This window comes from Dromaius novaehollandiae, chromosome 5, assembly GCF_036370855.1.
Source record: "Dromaius novaehollandiae isolate bDroNov1 chromosome 5, bDroNov1.hap1, whole genome shotgun sequence".
NCBI lineage: Eukaryota > Metazoa > Chordata > Aves > Casuariiformes > Dromaiidae > Dromaius > Dromaius novaehollandiae.
The window spans coordinates 42,646,360-42,667,907 of record NC_088102.1 but is presented as its reverse complement, the minus strand read 5'-3'; the positions used below and the strand labels follow the sequence as shown (position 1 = coordinate 42,667,907).

At 42.4% G+C, this 21,548-nt stretch overlaps 2 protein-coding genes across 3 annotated transcripts in view; one reads left to right on the top strand and one right to left on the bottom strand.

The window, feature by feature from the left end:
• The window catches only part of PLA2G4B (phospholipase A2 group IVB), a 69,719-nt gene extending 65,310 nt beyond the window's left edge, over positions 1-4,409 (top strand). Inside the window, exon 27 of the mRNA XM_064512599.1 lies at positions 134-4,409. Within this exon, the coding sequence (XP_064368669.1) occupies positions 134-378 (245 nt within the window). The 3' untranslated portion in view covers positions 379-4,409. The remainder of the gene's footprint in view (positions 1-133) is intronic.
• A 3,805-nt stretch (positions 4,410-8,214) lies between these two features.
• Positions 8,215-21,548, bottom strand: part of SPTBN5 (spectrin beta, non-erythrocytic 5) — a 104,935-nt gene continuing 91,601 nt past the window's right edge. Inside the window, exons 58-70 of one of the 2 annotated variants that reach the window (XM_026095820.2) lie at positions 20,899-21,116; positions 19,161-19,350; positions 17,972-18,148; positions 17,778-17,882; positions 16,148-16,750; positions 14,778-14,849; positions 13,249-13,335; positions 12,733-12,824; positions 12,454-12,539; positions 11,848-11,983; positions 10,963-11,078; positions 9,919-9,967; positions 8,215-9,387 (exon numbers count right to left, since the gene is read on the bottom strand). In XM_026095820.2, coding sequence (XP_025951605.2) covers positions 9,930-9,967; positions 10,963-11,078; positions 11,848-11,983; positions 12,454-12,539; positions 12,733-12,824; positions 13,249-13,335; positions 14,778-14,849; positions 16,148-16,750; positions 17,778-17,882; positions 17,972-18,148; positions 19,161-19,350; positions 20,899-21,116 — 1,920 coding nt within the window. In that variant the 3' untranslated portion in view covers positions 8,215-9,387; positions 9,919-9,929. Of the gene's footprint in view, positions 9,388-9,918; positions 9,968-10,762; positions 11,079-11,847; positions 11,984-12,453; positions 12,540-12,732; positions 12,825-13,248; positions 13,336-14,777; positions 14,850-16,147; positions 16,751-17,777; positions 17,883-17,971; positions 18,149-19,160; positions 19,351-20,898; positions 21,117-21,548 lie in introns of those variants that run through there. The other variant, XM_026095819.2, reaches the window with a different exon arrangement.

Below are 21,548 nucleotides of genomic sequence, written 5' to 3'. Positions count from 1 at the left end.
AGTCTCGGGGAGCACAGTTTCCTGGAGGTTGTTTTTAACAGCTAGTTCTGCTAACTAGATCAATCTTCTCCAACACCATGTGTTTTATAGTACAGACTCAGCTCACCATGGTTGCTTTTCTCTTTCTCTGCAGGGGTAAAGCGCTGTCATACGCAGATGGAAGAGGGCAACGTAAATCTGGAGAACAACTGCTCACCCTATTACCTTGTTAGGCTAATCTACTCCTCTGAAAATTTTGATAAACTGGTGAACCTGAGCAGGTACAACATCCTCAATAACAAAGACCTGCTCCTCCAGGCAATCCGGAGTGCCGTAGAACGGAGGAGAGGCAGCAGGGCCGGGAACCTGCCCAGCCACTCTGGAGCTGAATACGCCTAGGCTGGGCTTTTGCACTGTTTTCCCACTGAAGGCTATGGCAGTCGCATTACAACGCATCCCAGTGTTCATTATTTGCACGAAACTGAAGAACCTGTACATTTCTCATCGTGCCTTGTTCAAGTTCCTAGCTTTCAAAAGGGCTTATTTAACACCCTCCCCCCCCCCCCCCAACCCTGCCCCGGCCAAGTTTTCAGACCATGACAGCATCACACTGATCTTATTTGTCAAGAAATTGGGTCCTGATTAACAGATCTTCCAGGAACTCCCTGGTGTTATAAAAAAAATGGTGGTAGTGATAGTAATAGTTCTTTGTATGCCTCTGTTTCCTCCCTACTGAGCCCATTATAAGTGACTTTTGGATGATTCATTGCAAACCAAGTCCTGGCCATTTGCATTCAGTCATGTCCAGATTTTCAGATAGGCTGAGCAACTAGATTTGCACTGAATTGGTGGGCTCAGCTCTGAAATCAGGCCAAAGAGTCACATATATTTGTGAACAGTGGCCAAACTGCAACGTGGACAATTACATTCTGTCTGGCTAATTTTCCTTGCTGAATTAGAAACTGTTCCTTTATTCCATTGCCTTAAAAGAGTTTGGCACAGAAACGCTGCTCTAGACTGCTGCTAAGGGGGCAGTTACATCTCAAGGAAAGATGACGTCCGCTGCAGGGAGTGAGTACAGTTATTCTGAGTGCTGGCAGGAGGAAAAGTTCTGCATAATGCATGAGAGATTATAGTGATTTATACTGGGTATTGCCTTTACGAATTAAAATGTCAGAAGCCTGAAACCAGCTTTTGACACCAGAAACTCCAGGGGAGTCATCATCTTAGGCACAGGTACATTTAATTTAATAATAATGACTGAGATATAAGCTAGTGCTCCTTTCTTATGCATATGAACTCTGAATGTAGGGTAAAATAACTCACTCATACAATGCTGAGTGTATAGCCATTGTATTTTCACACTCAGAAGATTTTTTTCCCCTTACAGTCTTCTAACCCTAACATCATAGGCAAGGTATTTTTTAATGGGTGCTACACTAAAATAGTAGAACACAGATTAAAAAAAAAAAGGAATTCTTTTTCACACCTCTTGGCTGGAGAAAAATGTTCAGGGAAAATGATGCCTGGTTTTCATTTGCTTTGGAGTGCAGCGAGAGACGTTACTTTGAGCTAGGAGCTTGGAATATCTTTATAGCCCTCTGCTATATTAAAAAAAAAAAGAGTAGGGAAGGCTGCTGAGCAGTATGAAACAGATCATCATCTGGTGCAAACCAACAGAGCTCCACAGAAGTCAAAGATACCTTGCTTTATAGCACCAAAGGATTTGGACTTGCCTCAGGCACATTCACTGGGACCTCCAAGGAAAATCTTACACATTTCGAATGTACTGGAAATTTGCCTGGCATCTAGAATTAGTTTTACTTGAAAATTAGATAAAGAGAAATACGGGTCTGCCTTTTTGGTATATACAGACCATAGTAAAGGTCAGAGGGAGAACATTTAGAGAAGGCTTCATTGCCTTAACCCTGCGTCCACTAAATGCTGTCTTCTGCTGCAAGTAAAGGCAATGAATAAGACAGAAGCCGCCTCAGGAATATTCCGAATATTGTGTGTATAATTCATATTTACTGAGTTAAGCAGTACTGCGAGGAGTTTTAACAGCTGTGAATGCCGTTGTATAACTGAATTCAGGCCATGAGATGGTAAGAACCAATCGGACATTGGCTGCAGGAAAAATTAAAAAGCCATTCTGAGTTGAACAGTAGTAGGATGGCAGCAGGCTGCTGTCGCAGATGAGAGTTGTACAGCAGGGGCAGGTGTCTGCGTGTACAGACAGGCGGCTGTGTGCAGGCACAAGCACAGGGTGCAGGCTGTTCTCATGCTCTTCCGGTTGATCTCATAGAGAAACCCCTTCACCTTACCTGTTTGCACAGGACGCAAACCGCTTCCAGCTCGGCTGGGACGAGCCACGCGCCCCCTCCCGTGGCCCGGCGCCCCCCGCTTCAGCAGCGTCCCACGCTCAGCGCCGCAGCTACTTTGCCTCGTGCCACCGGTGAGCAGATGGGGACGGGCAGGGAGCGAGTGAGGCTGCCGTGCGACCCGTCCCCGTGCCCTCACTGTGGGGCACGCTTGGGCCACCGAATTACTGCCTGCCTCTTCCAGCGCTATGTTATTACACAGAAGGTGCAAAGGGCTGAGCTGAGGGACGGCTGGGGCTGACGCGCTTGCGGGGAGTTGCAGGAATAGCGCCCCTTTTCACAGCAGTGCTCAAAGGCCTTTGGTCAGTGAGGGACACTGGTGGCCTCCACGAGACACAGCTGGGGTTTCTTTTGACCTTGAACCAGGATCTAACCGAAGCTGGGAGACTTGGCCTTCAGGAAGAAAGATTCAGAATAAAAAAAAAAAAAAAAAAACCAAAAAAACCCCATAAATACAACCAATCCTATACGAAATAGATCGTCAGTGAAGTTTTGTAACTGTCTTCTGTTTATGCCTCAGCCATATCAGTAAGACAAATACTGTTTTACCTCATCCACCTAATTTTTATACTCTGTTGCTGCAAAAAGAATATCCCTATTTATTTCATTCATAGACTAGAGTGAATGCTCCTTAACACTCATGGACCTTGCAAGCATGTGCTTGGCTGCAAGTCACCTCACATGCATTGAGAAAATCAGGTCTCTTTAAATGCTCTACAAACCAGGATCTGGGGTTTGTTTGGTGCATTCATAATGCTGCTAATGCAAACAGAAATGCCCAGTAAAATGTGAAAGGGCCAAAACAAACAGGGTTTTCAAGAAACCCACACAGGTCAGTGGAGAATAACTTTCCTGAGGGACTGTTAAACCCCATTATAAAGCAAATAGAGGTGGCTGTAAGAGCAAGGTAGGAAAGTGCTGTAATACTCCCTTTATCCAGGAGAACTGTCACCTGAGGCTGTGCCTACACTGAGAAATAAAGTGGGACTGGGTGCTGCTGTTTGATCTTGCAGACAAGAGGCACAGACTGGTCACATCCATTCACAGGTCCCTTGGCCTCCTCAGGCCCTGTGTGGTACCCTTGTAACCTTAAGAGATAATACATATTTTTTTACATGTTTTTGCATTTCAAGGAGTCTGAAATTATGTGAGGGCTGTATCATTGCCCATCAGAGTGTGTGTGGTTTGTTTTTTCTTTTTTGTCTTTATTTTTGGGTAGCATGAAGCTGAAGAAATTATGTTCTTGGCCTGATGGTACAGTAGGAGGACCTGAGGGTGTCTGTGCAAGCAAAGCCTGCCAAGACAGTGCTGGAGGACTCTGCAAGGTGGAGGGAACTTGCCCTGGCACAGTCCCGTACACGCAGCTTCTTGGGAGGTTGTGGCTAGCACATGCTGTCTCCCAAACGGCTCCTGCCTACTGTTTCAGTGAATGTTTTCATGCGAATTTGCACAGCCCAAATCCCACAAAACTATGGAGCATAGTTACAGTGAAGAAGTAGGGATGATCAGAGACCAGTGCTCAGGTCTACTCCTTGGTCCTGTTTTCTTTAGCAGTATATACGGAGTCTTAGGGAATGGATCACTGAAATATTGTGTACTTGTTCCTCAAATATTGTGTGTTTGTTCCTTACCCTGTTTCTTGTCTGGCCTTATGCCATGTGCTGTCAAAGGACTTTGACTGGAAGGAATGAAAAACAAAGCAGGTACTGCGAGGAGAAAGCTACCTCTCAGCATCTTGCCATGAGAAGGGATGTGTGACAAGGCACGTGGCATGCTTCTGAGCAGGTCCGTGCTGCTCTGAAGGATTCATGTCTGCTTAACTGCTGAAGGTGAATTCACATATGCAAAAAACTCACCCAAAATGCACCCAGATCTCTGCTCTCAGATGGACATTCTTCTGGAAAACCCACACAAATCTAGAGCTTGCTATCTGCTGCCAAATGCAGAGGAAACAAAAGTTTTCCTCTCTCTTACCTACTCTATAGAAATTGCTTGTATCTTTTAACTGTTTAATAATACAATCTTTAAAAATAAAATATTGCAAAAGGAGCACTGGAGCCATGAAAAATTTTATGCACTTAGACAGAGGACGACATTTACTGATTTGTGTCAGCACTACTTATGCTGGCTGGCTGCCAAGCAGTTTGTAGAGCATTTACTGGTTTCAGGATTGGGTGGACAAATCACAAGTTCTGGCTCGCAAAAGCATTGAGAGCCTTGGAAAAGTGGAAAAATCTACCTTAGTGGCAAATAAACCTTCTTCAGTGGACTGGCATAAGAAAGTGTAGGAACACAGCTGTACTGGGCCGCAACCAAGAGAGAGTATTATATTGCCTCTTGATGACTTTGTTTAAATGTGTGCAGAAACCTACCTTTCACTGAACGTCATTGTTATCCATTAAATGGTAAGTGCGGAATACCTAAGATAACCCCCCCCCCCCCCCCCGCCAAATACTGTTTTTCTGGGGCAAAGCAGTTAAAATTTATATCAATAATAAAAGGAAATGCAGAAAACAGCTCCAGCAGAGGTAGAGCAGATAAGAGAGCCAGGCTAGCCGACCCCTCCACTCCCCCGCAATGATGAGATCACCTTGTTGGACTAATCTGAATCAGTCAGAACACAAATTTAAACTCGAGATGTTGCATGTATCCAGTAAGTACTTGCATAAACCTTGTGTTATGCACTCTCCTTCCCTCCCACTGGAAAATTAGTTAATACAAAGTAGAAAACTGCAACGAAGAGCTAGAAACGTGTGCTTCAGAACAAACAAAAAAAAGTACTGAGTCTCAAGTGCTTGTCAGATGAGTAAGGACTTGAAAGTTAATCTTCCACTTCTCAAGGAAGAGCCTTAGGTTCCCTTACTTCTCACCTTTGTACTAGGTAACTTTTCTTTAGCTCAGTAACAGAAGTAAAAATAAACAAATAAATAAAATACCCATGATTGCACCATACCTTAATGAGTTCAGTCTAAAATCCAAGTGCTTGCACCAGTAGGTAAGTATTTGAGTGACAAGGGCTATGCAGGTCCCCTCCCACACTGGAGGGGTTCAGGTAATCATGCCTTCCCCTTAGCCTCAGGAGCCGAGGCTAAGCCCCATGCAGCAGGGCTTGCAGCTGTAGCCCAGGTGAGTATTCACACCAGCAGGTTATTTTGAGCTCTGTCTTTCCTTTTGGATCTGCTCTGCTTCATACTCACAGATTTAAAATGCTATTTCAGAATCGGAGAGCTGAAAATTGCTCTCTGCTAGTCTGGTGGATGGCTGAGCCTCCAGACACACGTTTGGTTTCTGGAAGAAAGTTCATGACCAGCTTTAATTGCATGCCTGCTGCTTTCACATTATATATTATTTATTTATTATTACTATAATTATAATACTTCTTAGCCATAAGGAATTAAGGGATACAAAAGTAAGAATCCCAGCTGAATCTTATTGCATATCAAGGCTAAGGCATAGAAAACACAAAGCCAGCAGTCCTCTCCCACACTGTTCTTCCAGGCTAGGGCTTTGCCCTGGAAGAGCACTGACCCACTCACCCCGGTTCATGGGCAGGAGCTGCACTTCTAAACCTGCCCTAATTGGTGATCCCGCCCCCCCCCCCCCCCCCCAAGGAGAAAGGAGGAGTTTACCATCCACAGCTGCTAACAATTTCCAAGTATAGCATGCTGCTAAGTCACCACTCAGGGCCTCCTAGGAGAAAAGAGTTAGCAGACCTGGTGGAGAGACAAATTGGCTTTGTGAAGGCGAAGGAGAAGGTGAGCATTGTGAGCTGAGGCTGCCAGCCCCCATGAGTAAGAAAATCTGAGGAGAGGCAAAAGGCAAAGAGTAACATTCATTTCAGGTCAAAACCTCCTGTTCCCCAAACAACCAAAGCTGTCTAACCTACAGGATAGAAGCAATCATGCTAAATAGCCACTATGAGCATTTTTAATTGGTTTTGATTTTGTGCTGTGAGTAATGCTGGTAACGTGCCCAGGACTGGTCTGTGCCAGGCGGAGCCCCCCCGGGGCCACGCGTGGGGCTTCCAGCGCCCTGGCTGGGCCTGGGCACGGGCTGGGGCAGTGGGGTGCTCAGCAGAGCCCACTGCTGCGCTTGCACAGCTTCCCTCGGGAAGCAGTAAGGCTTAAGGCATTGAGAGATGTTCTAGGGAAAACCATGATATTTGTAAACATTGAAGTGGATTAGATAGGGTTCTGTTTTGTTTTTGTTTTTTTTGGGAGGGGTGCAAGGGGGGGGTGGGAAGCGGGGTGGGGGTGGGGGGTGGAGGGAGCAGGCTTGCTGGCTTGCACCTGTGTGAGCTCTTTCATTTCTCCTGCCCAAAGTCACTGGAAGAACCCAAGCTGCCTCTCCTGGCTCTCATTCTCCTCGGCACCACACTTCAGGCTACTGTAAGTCGCCCTGAGCGACAGTTGTCATGACTTGTTCTTTTGGTGGGAACCCGGGATTAGAACAGTTGCATATATCTAGTCCAGATTCCCCTGGAGGAGGCATGTCATATGTCACACTGTTCCATATATCAAGGACAATTTAATGTCCGGTACCAGAGGAGCGAGGAAGCTGGTGAGCATTATCGCTCACAGAAATGGCACGCAGCTTCTTATTATAGGCCTGCTATGGAAGAATTAGATATGATCCTATGTGACCAGGTCTCCTCTTAATGTTAATGCCAATATGTTCTATTCAGGCAGCAAGATACTTTGGGCAAGAATTTTAGCTTCTTGCTTCAAGCATGCGCAACTGATTAACTGATATGAGTAATAAAAAAGTAGCATAAAACTGTAACTTCATGTGATGATAGATTACCAAACAGTATATGTTGCAGAGTGACAAATTCAGGCAGAACCTTAAAAGTGCCCAGGCCTATGGGAGCAGCAGTTTTAATAATGACACTGACATAGGTAATAAAAAAAAAAAAAGTATATAATCCACATTAAGGGGATATAAACCAGTTCCTGAAAGCAGAAGAGATGTTTGCAGGAGGGAAAATGGGAGAAGTAAGTATCAAGGGACAGAGCACAATCAGGTTAGGCTGGAAAGCCAAAGCAGGCTTCACGCCTGGGATAAGTATGTGACATTGCTTCAGGTTGTTCCTAGCTGATTCCTGATAGTCAGCACTGTTGGAAGATTTATGGTCAAAATAAGACTGGTAATTTTATCTTTGGTTCTCAGACTGAGCACACTATCCTCTTCTTTCTGGTGCATCTGGAGGGAGGTCCTTCCACTGCTGATGTACATCATGATGTGCACAGCCTGTCACCCTCTTTTGGGTTTCTGCTGGGAAAGCTTCTCTGGGGTAAGCAGTGTTGAAATATCTCACACACATCTCAGTGCAAGAGCCACACTTTCAACAGTTACAGCTGGCAGTTAGTAAAGACTTTTTTGAGCAATAGCAGCTTACGCCTTCGGGAAGCAATGGCTTGTGCCTCTGCAGCGTACTGTTCAGGGCTGGTGAGGACATGGGCCGTGAAATGTAACTTACGGGGAGGAGGAAACGAGATGTGCAGAGGCAGATAGGAACTGCATGGATGGGATCCTCATCTGGGATCACAGAGCCCATGAGGCTTCTGCTTTGCAAGCTAGAATTGGTAAAAGTGCAAAGACTGAGCAATCCAGAGGTGATACCAGCAGGCCATGACATCTGTCCTATCAGGAAAAATACTGGGAGACCTACACTACAATATAAAGTGCTGTACATGCTGCACCTATAATTTACTAGTAAGCCCCAGGTTACCTGTGGGTGTGGATGCTTAGAAACTCAAAGCATTAATTTATTTTTCTATTAACAGACATTTGCAATAATGCACTAAATGCTTACGTATAACATTGCCAGCCCTTCCCCCCCTCCCCGCCCAAATCTGTCTGGTAAATGACAAGAGAGATGTTTTCCTCTTTATTTAGTCAGAAAACTGGTAAATGCAATGCCTCTGAAAATACTGCAGAAACTACCTTTGAAAATTCATCATGTATACCTTAGCATGATAGTTCTGCAAATGTGCCTTGAGCTTAGCAGTCATATGTTCTAACCCCCCCCCTCCAAATTACAGCCCACCTAGGTCTGAAAATCATTTCCATTTTTTTATTGCTGAAAGTGATTTACAGTGGAATAGAAGAAAGTGCATTGGTACATTGGCAGGTGCAGAAAGGGAGGTTTACTCCCCTATGGTGTTTTGCATTTTTAATGTGTGAATCACTTTTGACAAGTTAAAGGTCTTCCCTGAAAGAATCTGGCAAGCCCTGAAGAATTCATTTTATTAGGAAAAAACTGCTCTCTTATGTGCCTTCTTCCCAGGACTGATACTTAGGTGGCTGCCAAGGGATTTTGTCAGATCATGAGTGAGGTTAATGCTTATATCTATTGCTGTGACTTTGCAGAGAGCCATTCAGCGCACTACAGGCAAATCTATTACACTGAAGTTCTGCACAGCCGAGTCAAGAAGTCCTTTATATGAGCATCTCAAGGTAAAATAGGGCATGAAAATATTGTGAGATGAGACAAAGCATGAAGTGCAATAGTTTTTTTATCCATAGAGATTTGGGATCAAGTTGCAGTTATTCTTAGTCAGATCTCATCCAAGACCACAGAAACTTGATTTGGCATGACTGATGATCCCTGAGAGTAAGGTATATACCTGACAGCATCTAATTCCTTTCATTTGTGAATATTAACCTCTAACAATTTAAAGACTAAAGTCTTTCATAGGCCTACAGCATTGTGACTGTTCAATTTCTGAAAATGATGACAACTCTTTTCTGAAAATTGTTTCCATCATGAAAATTGCTCAGTATGTACTTTTTTGACTTGTCATCTTGTTTCCAAGGCAACAGAGTGTTGTGAAGGGAAAGAGACCATCTTATCCAGAAAATACCTTCAGGCCATGCTCTTATTTCACAGTAAAGAACTTTTTCAAGACTTTTTTTTCTTTCTTTTGCTTCTCCTCCTTTCCATCAGGCTCTAGATCTTGTTTCATTGTGGTCAGTGGACTAGTATTGGTCCTTGTCTTCACACTTAGGTGCTCAGTTTTAGCCACTGAAAAGGATATAGTAATACAGCATTGCTATTGGGATGGGGACTTTGTAACATGAGCTTCTCCTCACCAGTACTTGCATGTGCATGTGCGTGGCTGTGGGTGTGTTTGTGTGTGTCAGGAAGGTTCTGTCTAGTTCCCCGTAGGGAAAGACTCAGCAAAAGTGCAGAAATAGCTGGCTGATGCAACTGTGAGACTACTGCTCTATCATCTACGAAGAATTATGGTGGCTAGAGGAGGTCCCCAATGACCGATAAAGACTAATGTTACAGCTTTTTTTAGGAAAGGCAAGAAAAAGGAGCTGGTGAACTATAGATGAGGCCAACAGCCTCACCTCAGCCCCCAGAAAGATCATGCAGCAAGTTCTCTTGGACTCCATTTTCAAGCACACGAAGGAAAGAAGGTAATCAGAAACACCACACCCAGCATGGAAATACCAAGGGGAAATTATGCTTGAACTATCTGATTGCCCTTTATGGTGAAATGACTGGATTCTGCCAGAAAACAGACTTCTATTCATGGGGGTCACTTGCCTTTAACGGAACTACTGCTGCTGCATCGTGCTGGGACTTTTGGCATGCACTGTGGGGAGAAAAATCGGGTGATTATTTTGTGCGCACCTGAAACACTCTTTAGTTGCAGAAATTTAAGAGTGAAAACAGCCAACAGTATAATGAGAACAAGATGAGACTTTGTACGGATAACATACTAGAGGATATGATTTTTTCCTTATCCCACATATCCCCAAAAGACTATCTCATATACTTTCTACTCAATCCAGCTTCCTAGTAGGCTCATGTTAATGTAAAATTGGCCTATTTTTTTAAGCTTTCCCAGGTTTGTAGACTTCCTTCTTGGCATCCTGCGTTTCTTCTCCTTTTACACTGAGAGACTGATTGTTCATGCATAATTTTAGTTTTAGAGTCCATTAAAAATGAATAACTTTACAGGTTTTTTTTTTCCTGGTAACTTCATCCAGAAAGAATTGGCAAATAGTTATGAAATAGCTGGCTAATATATTGTAAAAATGAAAGATTCTAGAGGCTACAAAACACTGCAGGAATTATATAACAAATGTACCCTAAGAGACCTCTACTACTGTGATGTACAGACTGCACAACCTTCTTTTCAATCTTATCCATTGATATTGGCAAAGCTACCTGCAGGTGGCTGCTGTGCAGTCACAGCTTGCACTTTGCTCTCTGTTCAGTGCTCTCCATTTCCATCCCACAGAGTCACTTCGCTTGAGCTGTCTGGCTCAGAGGTCCCTTTGCTCTTTCATTAGGTAACTTGGAGTAGATACACATTAGTATATCCTAGGTGATATGATGAATGATGGAGGCATTGTACCGCAAAAGTATACCAGAGGCAGCCATGTTTAATTATATTTAAAGGCTTTACTAGATATAATAGGTAATTAAAATAAGTTCCAAGGAAGTGATTAAGTTAAAATGTATCAATACATTTCCAGAGGGCTGGGTTAAGATGTAGTGGTGAAGGGTCTGATATTCACTGGGGCAAATGTCATTTTTCTCTTCCTGCTTCTAGCAGAGATAGAGGCAGATTTTTTTTATTACCACTTTGTTCTGGTCTCAGTGTGGATGCTCGTGTTACTGCAGTCCCATCTTCCTTAAAATCTCTGGAAAATTCTGCAGGCTCTTTCTCCGATTTGATTCTGAAGGAAGGTGTTCTCCTATCAACAACAAGCATCACCAGAAAATCAGGGATAATCTGGGTATGTTTATGTAAGAACTTTGTTATGCATCTAGCTCAGCACCAAAAATCCACCTGGCAGAGGGACTAGGATTTCACATCATGGTTTGTAAGATTCCTACAGACCCCAAATGCAACATAAACTGATTTACACTATGGGCCAAATTTCCTGACAGGGACAGTGGCTGTATTTTCAAAGCCTGTGTTTGGATTCTCAAAATGACCTTTGAGGAAAGTATTCAAACAGTCTAACTTTAGGCAACTGATTTGGCTCCTTAAGATAGAAGGCTGGGTTTCTTTTGGCCCCTACTGGAGAGAGAATATTCAGAGGAAAACCCAAGGCACCAGTTTTAGACTCCTGCTCTGACTCTCTTATCTACTGGAGCCAGTTTCTTTCTGTTGAGCTTGTACACAACCCAGCCTTCAGTTCAGACGCTCCATTTCAGTAACTTTGCAGCGTGAGATAGGTGATACAAGTATTCCTCTGTGTGTCTCATTTTGAAGTCATCAGCCACAGACAGCATATGGCTGACTTTAGTGAGGTCCCATATTTGAAAACTGGCTGTAGCACATCATAAATGACAAATATGGATTGAAGCTGGGTCATACTGAAGAATACTGTGTTCTACTTGATTAGTGACAGATGAGTGGGACTCTTTGACATTTGGGCAATCTTACTCTGCAGGTCACTGCTACCTAAATATAAACAACAGTAATATCTGTTGAGCTTTGAAGCACAGAGACCTTACCTCAGGAGCGAGCTTTTGCTGGTTAGTCTTTCAGCAGAGTCTCTTTCTGGAAAGTCCCACGATCTTGTCTGAGAGGTCTCTGTGTTTGGAACAAAAGGCTGCACCTTTGCCCTGGAGTCTGGTCTGTTACTGTGTCCTGCAGAGTGTCAAAGAACAACAATAAAAACCTTCCGAAGTAGAGTTAGAGGCAGCCTGCCATTTCTGGGTCCATAACAAATTTGTCTGAACACCAGTTATCTTTGTGTCCTGGCACCCTTTCTAGTATGCCACTGCCTATTGAGGTGGCTAGAATGTGAGCTAGATCTGGAGGAAAAGCTGTTGATCAAGAGCCAAACCAACTCTTTATTAAAAGGATGGAAACAGCACTTAGGCAGGGCCCCTTCCTGGGAATAACTTGATGCCAGCCACAGTATAACTGAGAAGCTGCTTTTCAAGTCACCCTGAATATCCTCCTGCCAGGTCATTACATCGCAAGGTGACTTGTGTACTGCTGTCTAACAGAGGCAAAAGGGACAGCTCAGGAAACACCAGAATATTTCATTCTCTTCCCCTTCTATACCATCACTTGCTAACAACACTTCATCCTTGAAGCAAGTGAGAACCTACCTATATTATTCTGTAGTGATTGCAGCCAGTCCTCCATCAGCATCTGAGAAGGTGCTGCAAAGAAATACTCTGCCCCATCTCTCAGCCTGTAAATAAGGATAGGAGGAGAGGCATTCCAGTTAGTTTTACCTTATACCTTCGTGTCATTATGAGCGGTGCAAGCACTGCAAGACATTTCAGCTATGCCTCTTAACAACAGTCTTAGGTGACTATGAGTAAATGCAACCATACAGAACAGCTATGTAGGCTCTTATTAGCGCACTTCTCTATATGACTTACCGTAACATGAAGGTGTTCTCTTTCCTGATGTACTTTATCAACCTCTCACATGTGGCACCAGCAATGTTGAGAGACAGGAGTGTGGACACATTCTGAAGGAGGATGAAATTAGAATGTTTTCTGTGTCTTTCTCCTAGGATTCAATCCTATTCCAACTTGCAAGCTGACTATACACCCACACTAACTTTTTCTGCTTCTAAAATTACAACTAGGATCACTGAATAGGAAGAAGGGTGAAGGAACAATGGAGTATTACATTGTATCTCAAAGGCAACTCTTGAATAAGATACTTCTTTTAAAGAACAGGTTTGAAAAACTTTTGAAAGCTTATTTTTCAATCTTACGGTTGGTATCCATGGAACAATTGTTGGATTTGACCCAACTAATGTTTGAAAGATTACTAATTATCTCTAGTCCCAAACCAAACCAATGCAACTCTGATTTATTTATTTTTTATATTCTATTTTAAATAGGGAAACACAGAGCGATAACTAGAAAGATTCAAAAAAAAATTACCTTAGAGGCTTCTTTTTCATCATTATAGAAATCAAGTTTGAGCCCATCAAGTTTTACATAGAAGGATTTCCAAGACCTTGAGCCTGGCTACATGAATAGAAACAATGGTAAAAGCCAATTAATAGCTACGTATTTAATTACAGTAGTGAAATCTTCTGTGTGCAGCTTCCACAGGGAGCCAGGAGCTGCCCAGATTACGATCACAGAAGCTCATGATTTTCTCCTAGAAAAACAGAGCCTGCTGTAGTTAGTGGGGTGGGTGATTCGGCAAGGGGCTCTTTGTGAGCCAGGACAACAAATAACATAACATGGCACAAGCAAGCTCTACACCATGTTGTCATCAGCAACATCTTTGAGAAGAGATTGATTATCAAAGTTGTGTCTATTTCTGGCCACTGAAAGCTCCACTTTATTTCTCCAGCTGCTGGAACATTGGCCCTCGCTTGCTGGTCATATTCTAGTTTTGGTCCATATATGGTTTCATTGTAATGTGGCTGCTGAATTCTTCTGCACTTCCTAAACTATCCCCTGAACACTGTGCAAAAGCGGCTGCTATTTCCTGCCCCAACTGTGTAGCAGTAAAAAGTTAGCCTTGCACCATGGGATCCTTCTGGATGAAAGATCCTATTACTTGTATATATTCCTATTTTGTTATGCCAGTAAATCAAGCTGACTTATTTGCTGAGCCAGAGAGAAGGAAAGAGAAAATCTTAAGGAAGATATGTCATGGTTTTTCTTTGTTGGTGAGATGGGAGTGCAGTAACACAGAAAACTTAATTGTGTGTATCCGGAACAGAGGAAAAATTAATTCTGCTTCCAGATGTTGAAATTCAGTGTGGATTTTCATTTTTTAAAGAGTTCTTGCAAGTTAAAACTTTTAGAGGTGGAAATAGTCTGTGGGACAAACAAGCCAGGACAACCTGTTTGCATGCCATAGCTAAACGAGCACCCAGATGTCTACATACTTGTGGTGAATATTAGAAAATTTCCTGCCCTGTTATGAGCATTGTCCTACTGAACCAAAGCCATATGCTTTACCAGGATGAGACCTTAGATTTCAGTTTCCTTCAGCTCTGGATTAAACAAATCACTTCTTCCACCCACTACCCAAAGGTGAGCTGAAACCTTAATTCTCTTCTAGTACAGTTAGAAATTATAAGCCTTGGAAGCATTGGACTGGGGGCTTTCACTGCTGACAAACCATCACACACCGATACAGGGTCTTGATGCTTTTTGAAGCGGAATGTAATTAACTGTCATACAGTCCAGATTCTGTTAATAAATCCATCAAATGTAGAGTGACCCTCTACTGCATGATTCCCCTGCCAGGCAAAAATTCCGTTGTCTTTCTGCTAAGGACTAGATCAGTCAGCTGAAGTCAGTGGAGACTTCATGGTTTTCAGTGGGAACTGAATTAAGCCCACAGTCCTGAACTTCCCTTCAGCAAGAGTTTATCTTGAGGAGGTCACACTCTGGGCTATAATTCAAAGAAAGATAAATTAACCCAGAGCGAGGGCTTTTGTTTCTACCTGATGTCTTCTCGGAAGGAGCTGGTCTCTCTTTTCGAGGAATCCCTCCATGTGCTGGAGACTTGCAGAAACCTGTGACACATAAGGACATTACTGTTTAACTTTAAAGGAGCCCTTCAATATGTGTTAGAATTTCTGAAGCTATTTCTAGATATATTCCACACAGAGGAACTGATCTGTGCTGCCTCTATGTTCATCTAGAAATCATCTCTAGATTGCAGTCACATCTCTGATTTACTACCTAAATGAAGATAATTCATGTCCAATTAGAACAATTTTCTCATGGAATGTCCTCCAGCACAGTGTATTAATTAAAGGCCTTCTTTTGTAAGCCAGTCATTTGCTTAGTTGGAGCAACACCCCATTATGAGGTGTAAATGAACATGACTATACTGAACAAGGTATATTCTCATATTGTTTACAAGGGGAGACCTAACCCCCCCCCCCCCCCACAATACAATTACTATGTCTGTTTGCCATCCAAGCATTGTGAAATCAAGAGCCATTCAAGGACTTGACTGTGATACTGTATGATAAAAACTACCACTAGAGAAAAGGAAAATTTCTTAATTTTGAATGTGATTTTTTTTTATATGATTGAAAACAATTTACAATGTAAAAGGCCAGTTATTTATAACACCCAGGCAATAAATGCTGAGTTACACCAATGTCTAGCTTTGTACTGGTACACTTGGATACGTGACAAACACATTCCTCTCTTAAAGTGAAAGAGGGGAAGAGAACAACTTTTATTTGTCCATGACTTGACAGTGCATTCCCTGCCAGGCTGAGCAAACACAGACACACTTGCCAAAGGGGGCACCAGGCAGGCTGACATGGTGCAGGACAGAGAGCCGGCAGCAGAGGCACCTGCGGAGCAGCAGCCCCTAACTCCTGCCTCTCCCTGACTTCTATATTCAGTAGATGCTGAGACCCACCACCTCACATAGAGGCAAGATATCACGCATAAATCAGCAGTGTCTTTCTCTTTGTGAGGCAGCATTTTCTGGCTCGTTTTTAAGTGTTCTGCTGAGCACCCAGCACCATGAATAACCTCTAATTTGGGAAAGAAAAACACAGACCAACACTGTTGTCTAGCCCTAGTCTATAGAGGTGAGCAAATTAAAAATGCTTTTAAGTTATGCCTAGCTGGTTAAGGCAACTATCTTTTCTAGAAATGTATTGGCTCTGCAAAGGCACATTAAATGTTCTTGCCCTTTGCATCCATGAGGGAATCCATTGAAAGGACCACTGTGCAGTGCTTTTTGTGACTTTCTTACAGAACTTCCTGTATTCTGCTATTTTAACTAGCACATGCTGGCATGAGACACATGTTTTGTGAGGAAGAGTCAGAAATCCTCAGGACTTACAGAAGATGCGTTCTCTAATCTCTCCTGAGAGGAATCAGACAGCAGTTGTGACCTTTGGCCAGGCTCAGGTGGAGTTGCCACTACTTTTGTCTGCAGGTCAGAGAAGGAGGACCCTCTAGCATTTTTTTCTTGGGGTGATAGAAGGCCTGAGGAATATGATTCCAACAAACTGCTGCTGCGTTGCTGGTTTGTGCGAGTAGGAGATAAAGGAGAGGCTAGAGAACTGTGACTTTCCAAAGATGTAGCTTGTGGACCCATTGGCTTTGGCGTAGGTGGAGGGATAATCTCACTGAGCCTCCTCTCAGCTTTCATCTCTGTTTTGGTGCTGCCCAACACCTCTGGGACTCCCCCAGGACTGAATGATTGAAATGCCGCTGGAGACTTCTCCATGGGGGAGAAAATAGTTTCAAGGGGAGCTCTCAAGGCCAGGTTGGGTAAGGGAACAGTTGGCGGTGGCTTTGTGCTCTTTATCTCTGTCACTCTTGACAATGGACTCCTTTTGTCAGATGTCTTTCTTTTCAGAGAGGGAACCCGTAAAATTTTGCCTTTATCCTTTGGATCATTCTCTTCTGTGTCAGTTTGCTTCAGAAGATTCATCTCCCTCTGTAGGACACAAATATTACATTTGTGAAATTACCTGTCTGAGTGTACTTACGGGTACTTACCTAAAAATACTTTATTTTAAGCAAGAATAATTTTCAAATACACCTTCTCCTGGCACTTACTTTAAGGGACTGTACCTCCACTAGCATTCTTAGAGTTAGAACTGAACTTAATTGCTATGCTGAGTGTTATTTTACCAACTATGAACGTTGGTAGGAATTAATCTCAAATACAGTGAATTCCAGCCCTTTCTAAGGTCTTTAGAGGTTGAGACTTTAATAACCTCCAGAGAAATTGTGCCTCTGTATTGTGGCACTGCTTCCTTTAAGTCTACTGTAGGCACAACGAGTATCCAGGAATATTCTCATGGAAAATTTTAGAGAGGAGAACCTCTGTCCCTTCATTTAGCCAATCTGCAAAAACGCAAAGCAAAAGGCAGACTCAAACTCTTTTTCGACCTAATGCCAAATACAAATGCTATGTTTGCTGGTTATTTCAGGTAAAATGTTTTGAAGAAGAATTGAGAGAAGATCTGGGAGGCTGACTGAGTATTTTTGTTGCTGAATATGATCCATTGTAGAACTGTGATGCCAGCAAGAAAAAGGCCTATTTCTACCTCAGTCTCTCTTTGCTTTCAGCCCCTTGGTAACCTCCAGCACTGCTAGGGGACTGTAGCTACCTGCTGAAATTCTGAGTGTATCAAATGTCTCTCTATCCTCTTTGTAATAGTGAGGGATCACCCTGTTCCTCACACAGCAGCACATGCTACACTACACAGCCTCTTTGCTGCTCCTGGAAGAACAAAGCTTCCACTTCTTCCCTAGAGCTTTTGCAGGCTACTTGGATTCTACTGACCTACAGCTCTTATTTTCTCAGCTGCTGTTTCCAGTAGCTCAGCTTTGGACATTCATCTCCTCCGTCTCACCACAGGAGTTCCTTCTGTCAAGGGGTGACTGAGCCCCAAACATCTAAGGAGCCAGGTCATCCTGTGACAACATCCTGTCTCATATACAACTCTACTTCTCACCTTAGTTTTCCTGTTGAGCTGGGCAAATTTCTCCTCCTGAGCTGCAAGCATCTTCTCAAAATCCTGGTGTTTCTTCAATAGTTCCTCTACTTCAGACACTGAATCCTGAGTGGAAGAATCAACAACAGATATGGAAGTTAAGCCTGAGATTTTTCAGACTTACCCATTCTATTCAGCTAAATGGTGGTACTCACCCCATAGCTAGGATCTGAAAGAAAGCTCTCCTTGGCAGCCAGCCATGCTTCTGCTTGTTCTAGCTCTCTCCGGAGCAGCTGAATCTCCCAGTTTTCTTCATACAACTCTTTCCTCATGTCCCAGCTCTCCTTTACCTTCTTCATCAGCTCTGACAGCTCTAACAATTTTTCTTCAATCTAGAAAAATAACATTTGTAATGCCAGCAGGTGAAAGATCCAGTCAGACTATCTTTTGACATCCAACTAACATGTACTCTGACCTTCAGACACAAATGACCTATAGATAATTTTGTGATGCTAACATAATTTAGAAAGGAAGTCTGAGTCCTCCTTTTGCTTAGCTGGATTCATTTATTCTCCACCCTATATAGCTATACTTTATAATTTTATGCATATTCTGCATGATGTGTGACCAATATTCTGCTATATGCTTTCCCATGGTCAAATTTTATACCCAGACAATTTGTATTATGGAACTAAAGGGAACCCAGAAGACCCAAGAAATTTAATGGCATTTATGGCATGGCGACAATGGAAATTCTTAAATTGTTGAAAACCCACTAATTCTCTCTGCAATGAAAGTAATGTAATCTTGCATACATTCTGAAAATGTTTCTAACTGTGATCTCTGGATCCACTAACAGGCTCAAGACAAGTTTGGGGTCATTGCAAAGGTCAAAATCTACAGTTACATAGATAAGAGGATCACTGGTTTTAAAGTTAAGTTATTCCTCCTTCTAAAATTTCTGAAGAATTGCATATTTTCTATTGTTCTTCTAGACCTTACCTCACCCTATATTTGATCTGCATTGTGATGTATTTTTTACTACTTCTTGTGTAGTTAAATGCTAAAAACTTATTTGTGTGGCATATCTTTTCTGTGGAACAGCAATATCTCCTACTCTCCCACACAGCTATAATCAATGCAGTAACTACTCTTCCTTTTATGGTTAGCTTCAAAAATCAGTTTTTAGAGGAGTGAGGAAGAACTTTAAAAGGTGCATCATTTTTCATAAGTCTCAAGAAGTGAGAGACAAAGCTGTAAATCTGTGATGCCTTTGAATTTAAGAAGTTCTTCTGAAAACTTACTGAAAGTTCTTTTGCTATACTGCAACCGGGCATCCGCCCATTTCATATGTCTTCTTAGTTCACTCTCGTTTGTAAAATATTTAACCCATCATCAACACACCTCCACAGACATGAAATGGCCATTCTTCATCAGGTCATCTCCTGCCCGCTGCATTTCTTCATATTTTAGCCACTGCTTCTCTATCTCACGCTTGTATTCCTCGTGACGCTTGATAAGCAGCTCAGCTCCCAGGACATCATTTGCCAGTTCCTCAGATATCACTAGTGCATGCATCTCATTGGCCCAAGCCCTACAGAGCAGAGTCAATAGGGAAAAAAATGGAAGGACTCTGAATCCTCTGGCTATCCAGGAATGCATGCATCCCATGGATGTGGACATATGTATACAGACCTTTATTTGACCTTGAAAGATATGAATATACAAATACATTTGTGTAGGCTAACCCACACATTTATGGATTTTTATAACCTTCTATAATATTGCCACTGATGTTGCAATACATAGGCTGTTAGACAAGCAGCTGCCGCATCTCTACATGCTGAAGTGACAAGCATTTAAATCCTCAGAAGGAACTCCCGTAACTGCAGAAGCGTAGGCTGTACACACTCATAGTGCTTTTATACAGGGACATACAGACTTTCAGATGCCCATGTAACCTTATTGCCATACATAAGAGCACTTCATACACATACAGAGCACTCATGCAAAACAGCCGACTGACAGATATTTTTAAGGAAAAGTTTGTATTCCAGGGCACAAGCCTCAGTTGGCATAAACCAATGCATCTTGATTTACCTCAGCTCTGGATCTATTCCCGAGCATTACAAGCACCCAATAGTTAGTGGTAACCATTTCACTGTCTTCTGATTTCTGCTCCTGTCATGGATTAACCCTTTCACTCACTTCACTGATTCTGAAATTCCCATATTTCTATTCCCATAGTTTATGAGAAATGCTGTTCAAAAATTCATGGTGAATGTATCAATTTTGATGGAAATGTCATTAAAATGATAAAATCTAGTTAATAATGTTGGTCTGCCACTTTCAGTAAAGACTATTTCCATCAGTTATTTCAACTTTCACGTTAGACCTCTGCTTATAGATATGTTGGCATGGTTGATTTAATCAAAGTGAGATGTTTTAGTTCAACTTATTTTTTTGAAAGATATTTTGTAGATGCTTTTAACATTCAGCCTTTTGTTCAGATTATTCAGATATTTGTTCAGATTATTCAGATAATTCAGATTAAAAAAGAAAGAAGAAAATAAATCATGGAATTTCCCAGTAACAGAGTTACTACAAAATATTGACACCTAATAAAAATGGACAGAAGAGTGTGCACATATGGGTAATAGTATTCAAAAAAATCTGCCCAAAACACTTGCAGCACTTGAGCAAGTACTAATCTGTTCTAGAAGATTGTCTTTAATGTAGTTGCTTTGACTCTAATAAAAGCACATAAATTACTTGAATATCTAGAAGAGATTTCCCCATCTTCCAAAAGAATCAGCAGTGTTTTTGATTGGAATTGTGAGACTACCAAAACTATCCAGAGTGACTGAATTCTGCAAAACTTTATAGGAAATAGTCTATAAATGTGGGTCTATTATGCACATTGTGCTGAAGCAGAGTGGCATGGTCCCTTCCGCTGTGTCATAAATTTGGTTGAGTATTGTCAAGAAGATGCACTGTGTTATTGTTATTCAAAGAAATCCATAATCAAGCTTCAGAACACCTGGGACAGGAGTCAAACCACCCATAGGTGTAATATAGAAAACCCCAGGAGGGAAAGACAAGAAATCAGGCCCACTGCCAAATGCAAGGTGCCCACACATACATCAGCTCCCTACAGTCATTGAAGTAGAGCTGGACTTGTTCTGCCTGGCTCAGTCTTGCCTTCCTCTCCAGGAACTTCTGGCCCAGGTTTTCCCAGCACTCATCCACGTCTCTGAGTCGCTCCATAATGTTTTCCTTGACTTGAGGGTAGGTGCGGCTGAGGTGCCAAGCCTCTCTCCGAATCCGCTCCAGCTCTTTCATGATGGCTCCTATATCTCTCTGGAACAGAGACAGAACTGACTGTAAGATCGAGTCTCTCTTTACACAGAGAAATTATCAAAAGCATGTTTTAAAGATGGTGCCTATTTTTTCTATCCACTGATTGCGCAGAGGCTGGAACTATGACACTATCAGGTCTTTTCCTCTGTTTCCTCCTAGTGCCTGTAAACATTCATCATCAAAAACAAAAGAAGCTTCTTTAGATGCAACACACTGATTATTTTGACAAGTATGGAGCTGAAGTCTCTTCTTGCCTTTCAGATGACACCTTTACAATTATAACAACAATTTTTGAATAAACCTTAGAAGAGAAGCTCATCTTGAGAAATAAAAGTAGTAATAATACAATCTCACAACAGGAAAAGCAGGAGAAAAAGGCCCCCTTGCTGTGAAGCACAACAGATGTTTCAGGATGGAATATATTTATCTTTT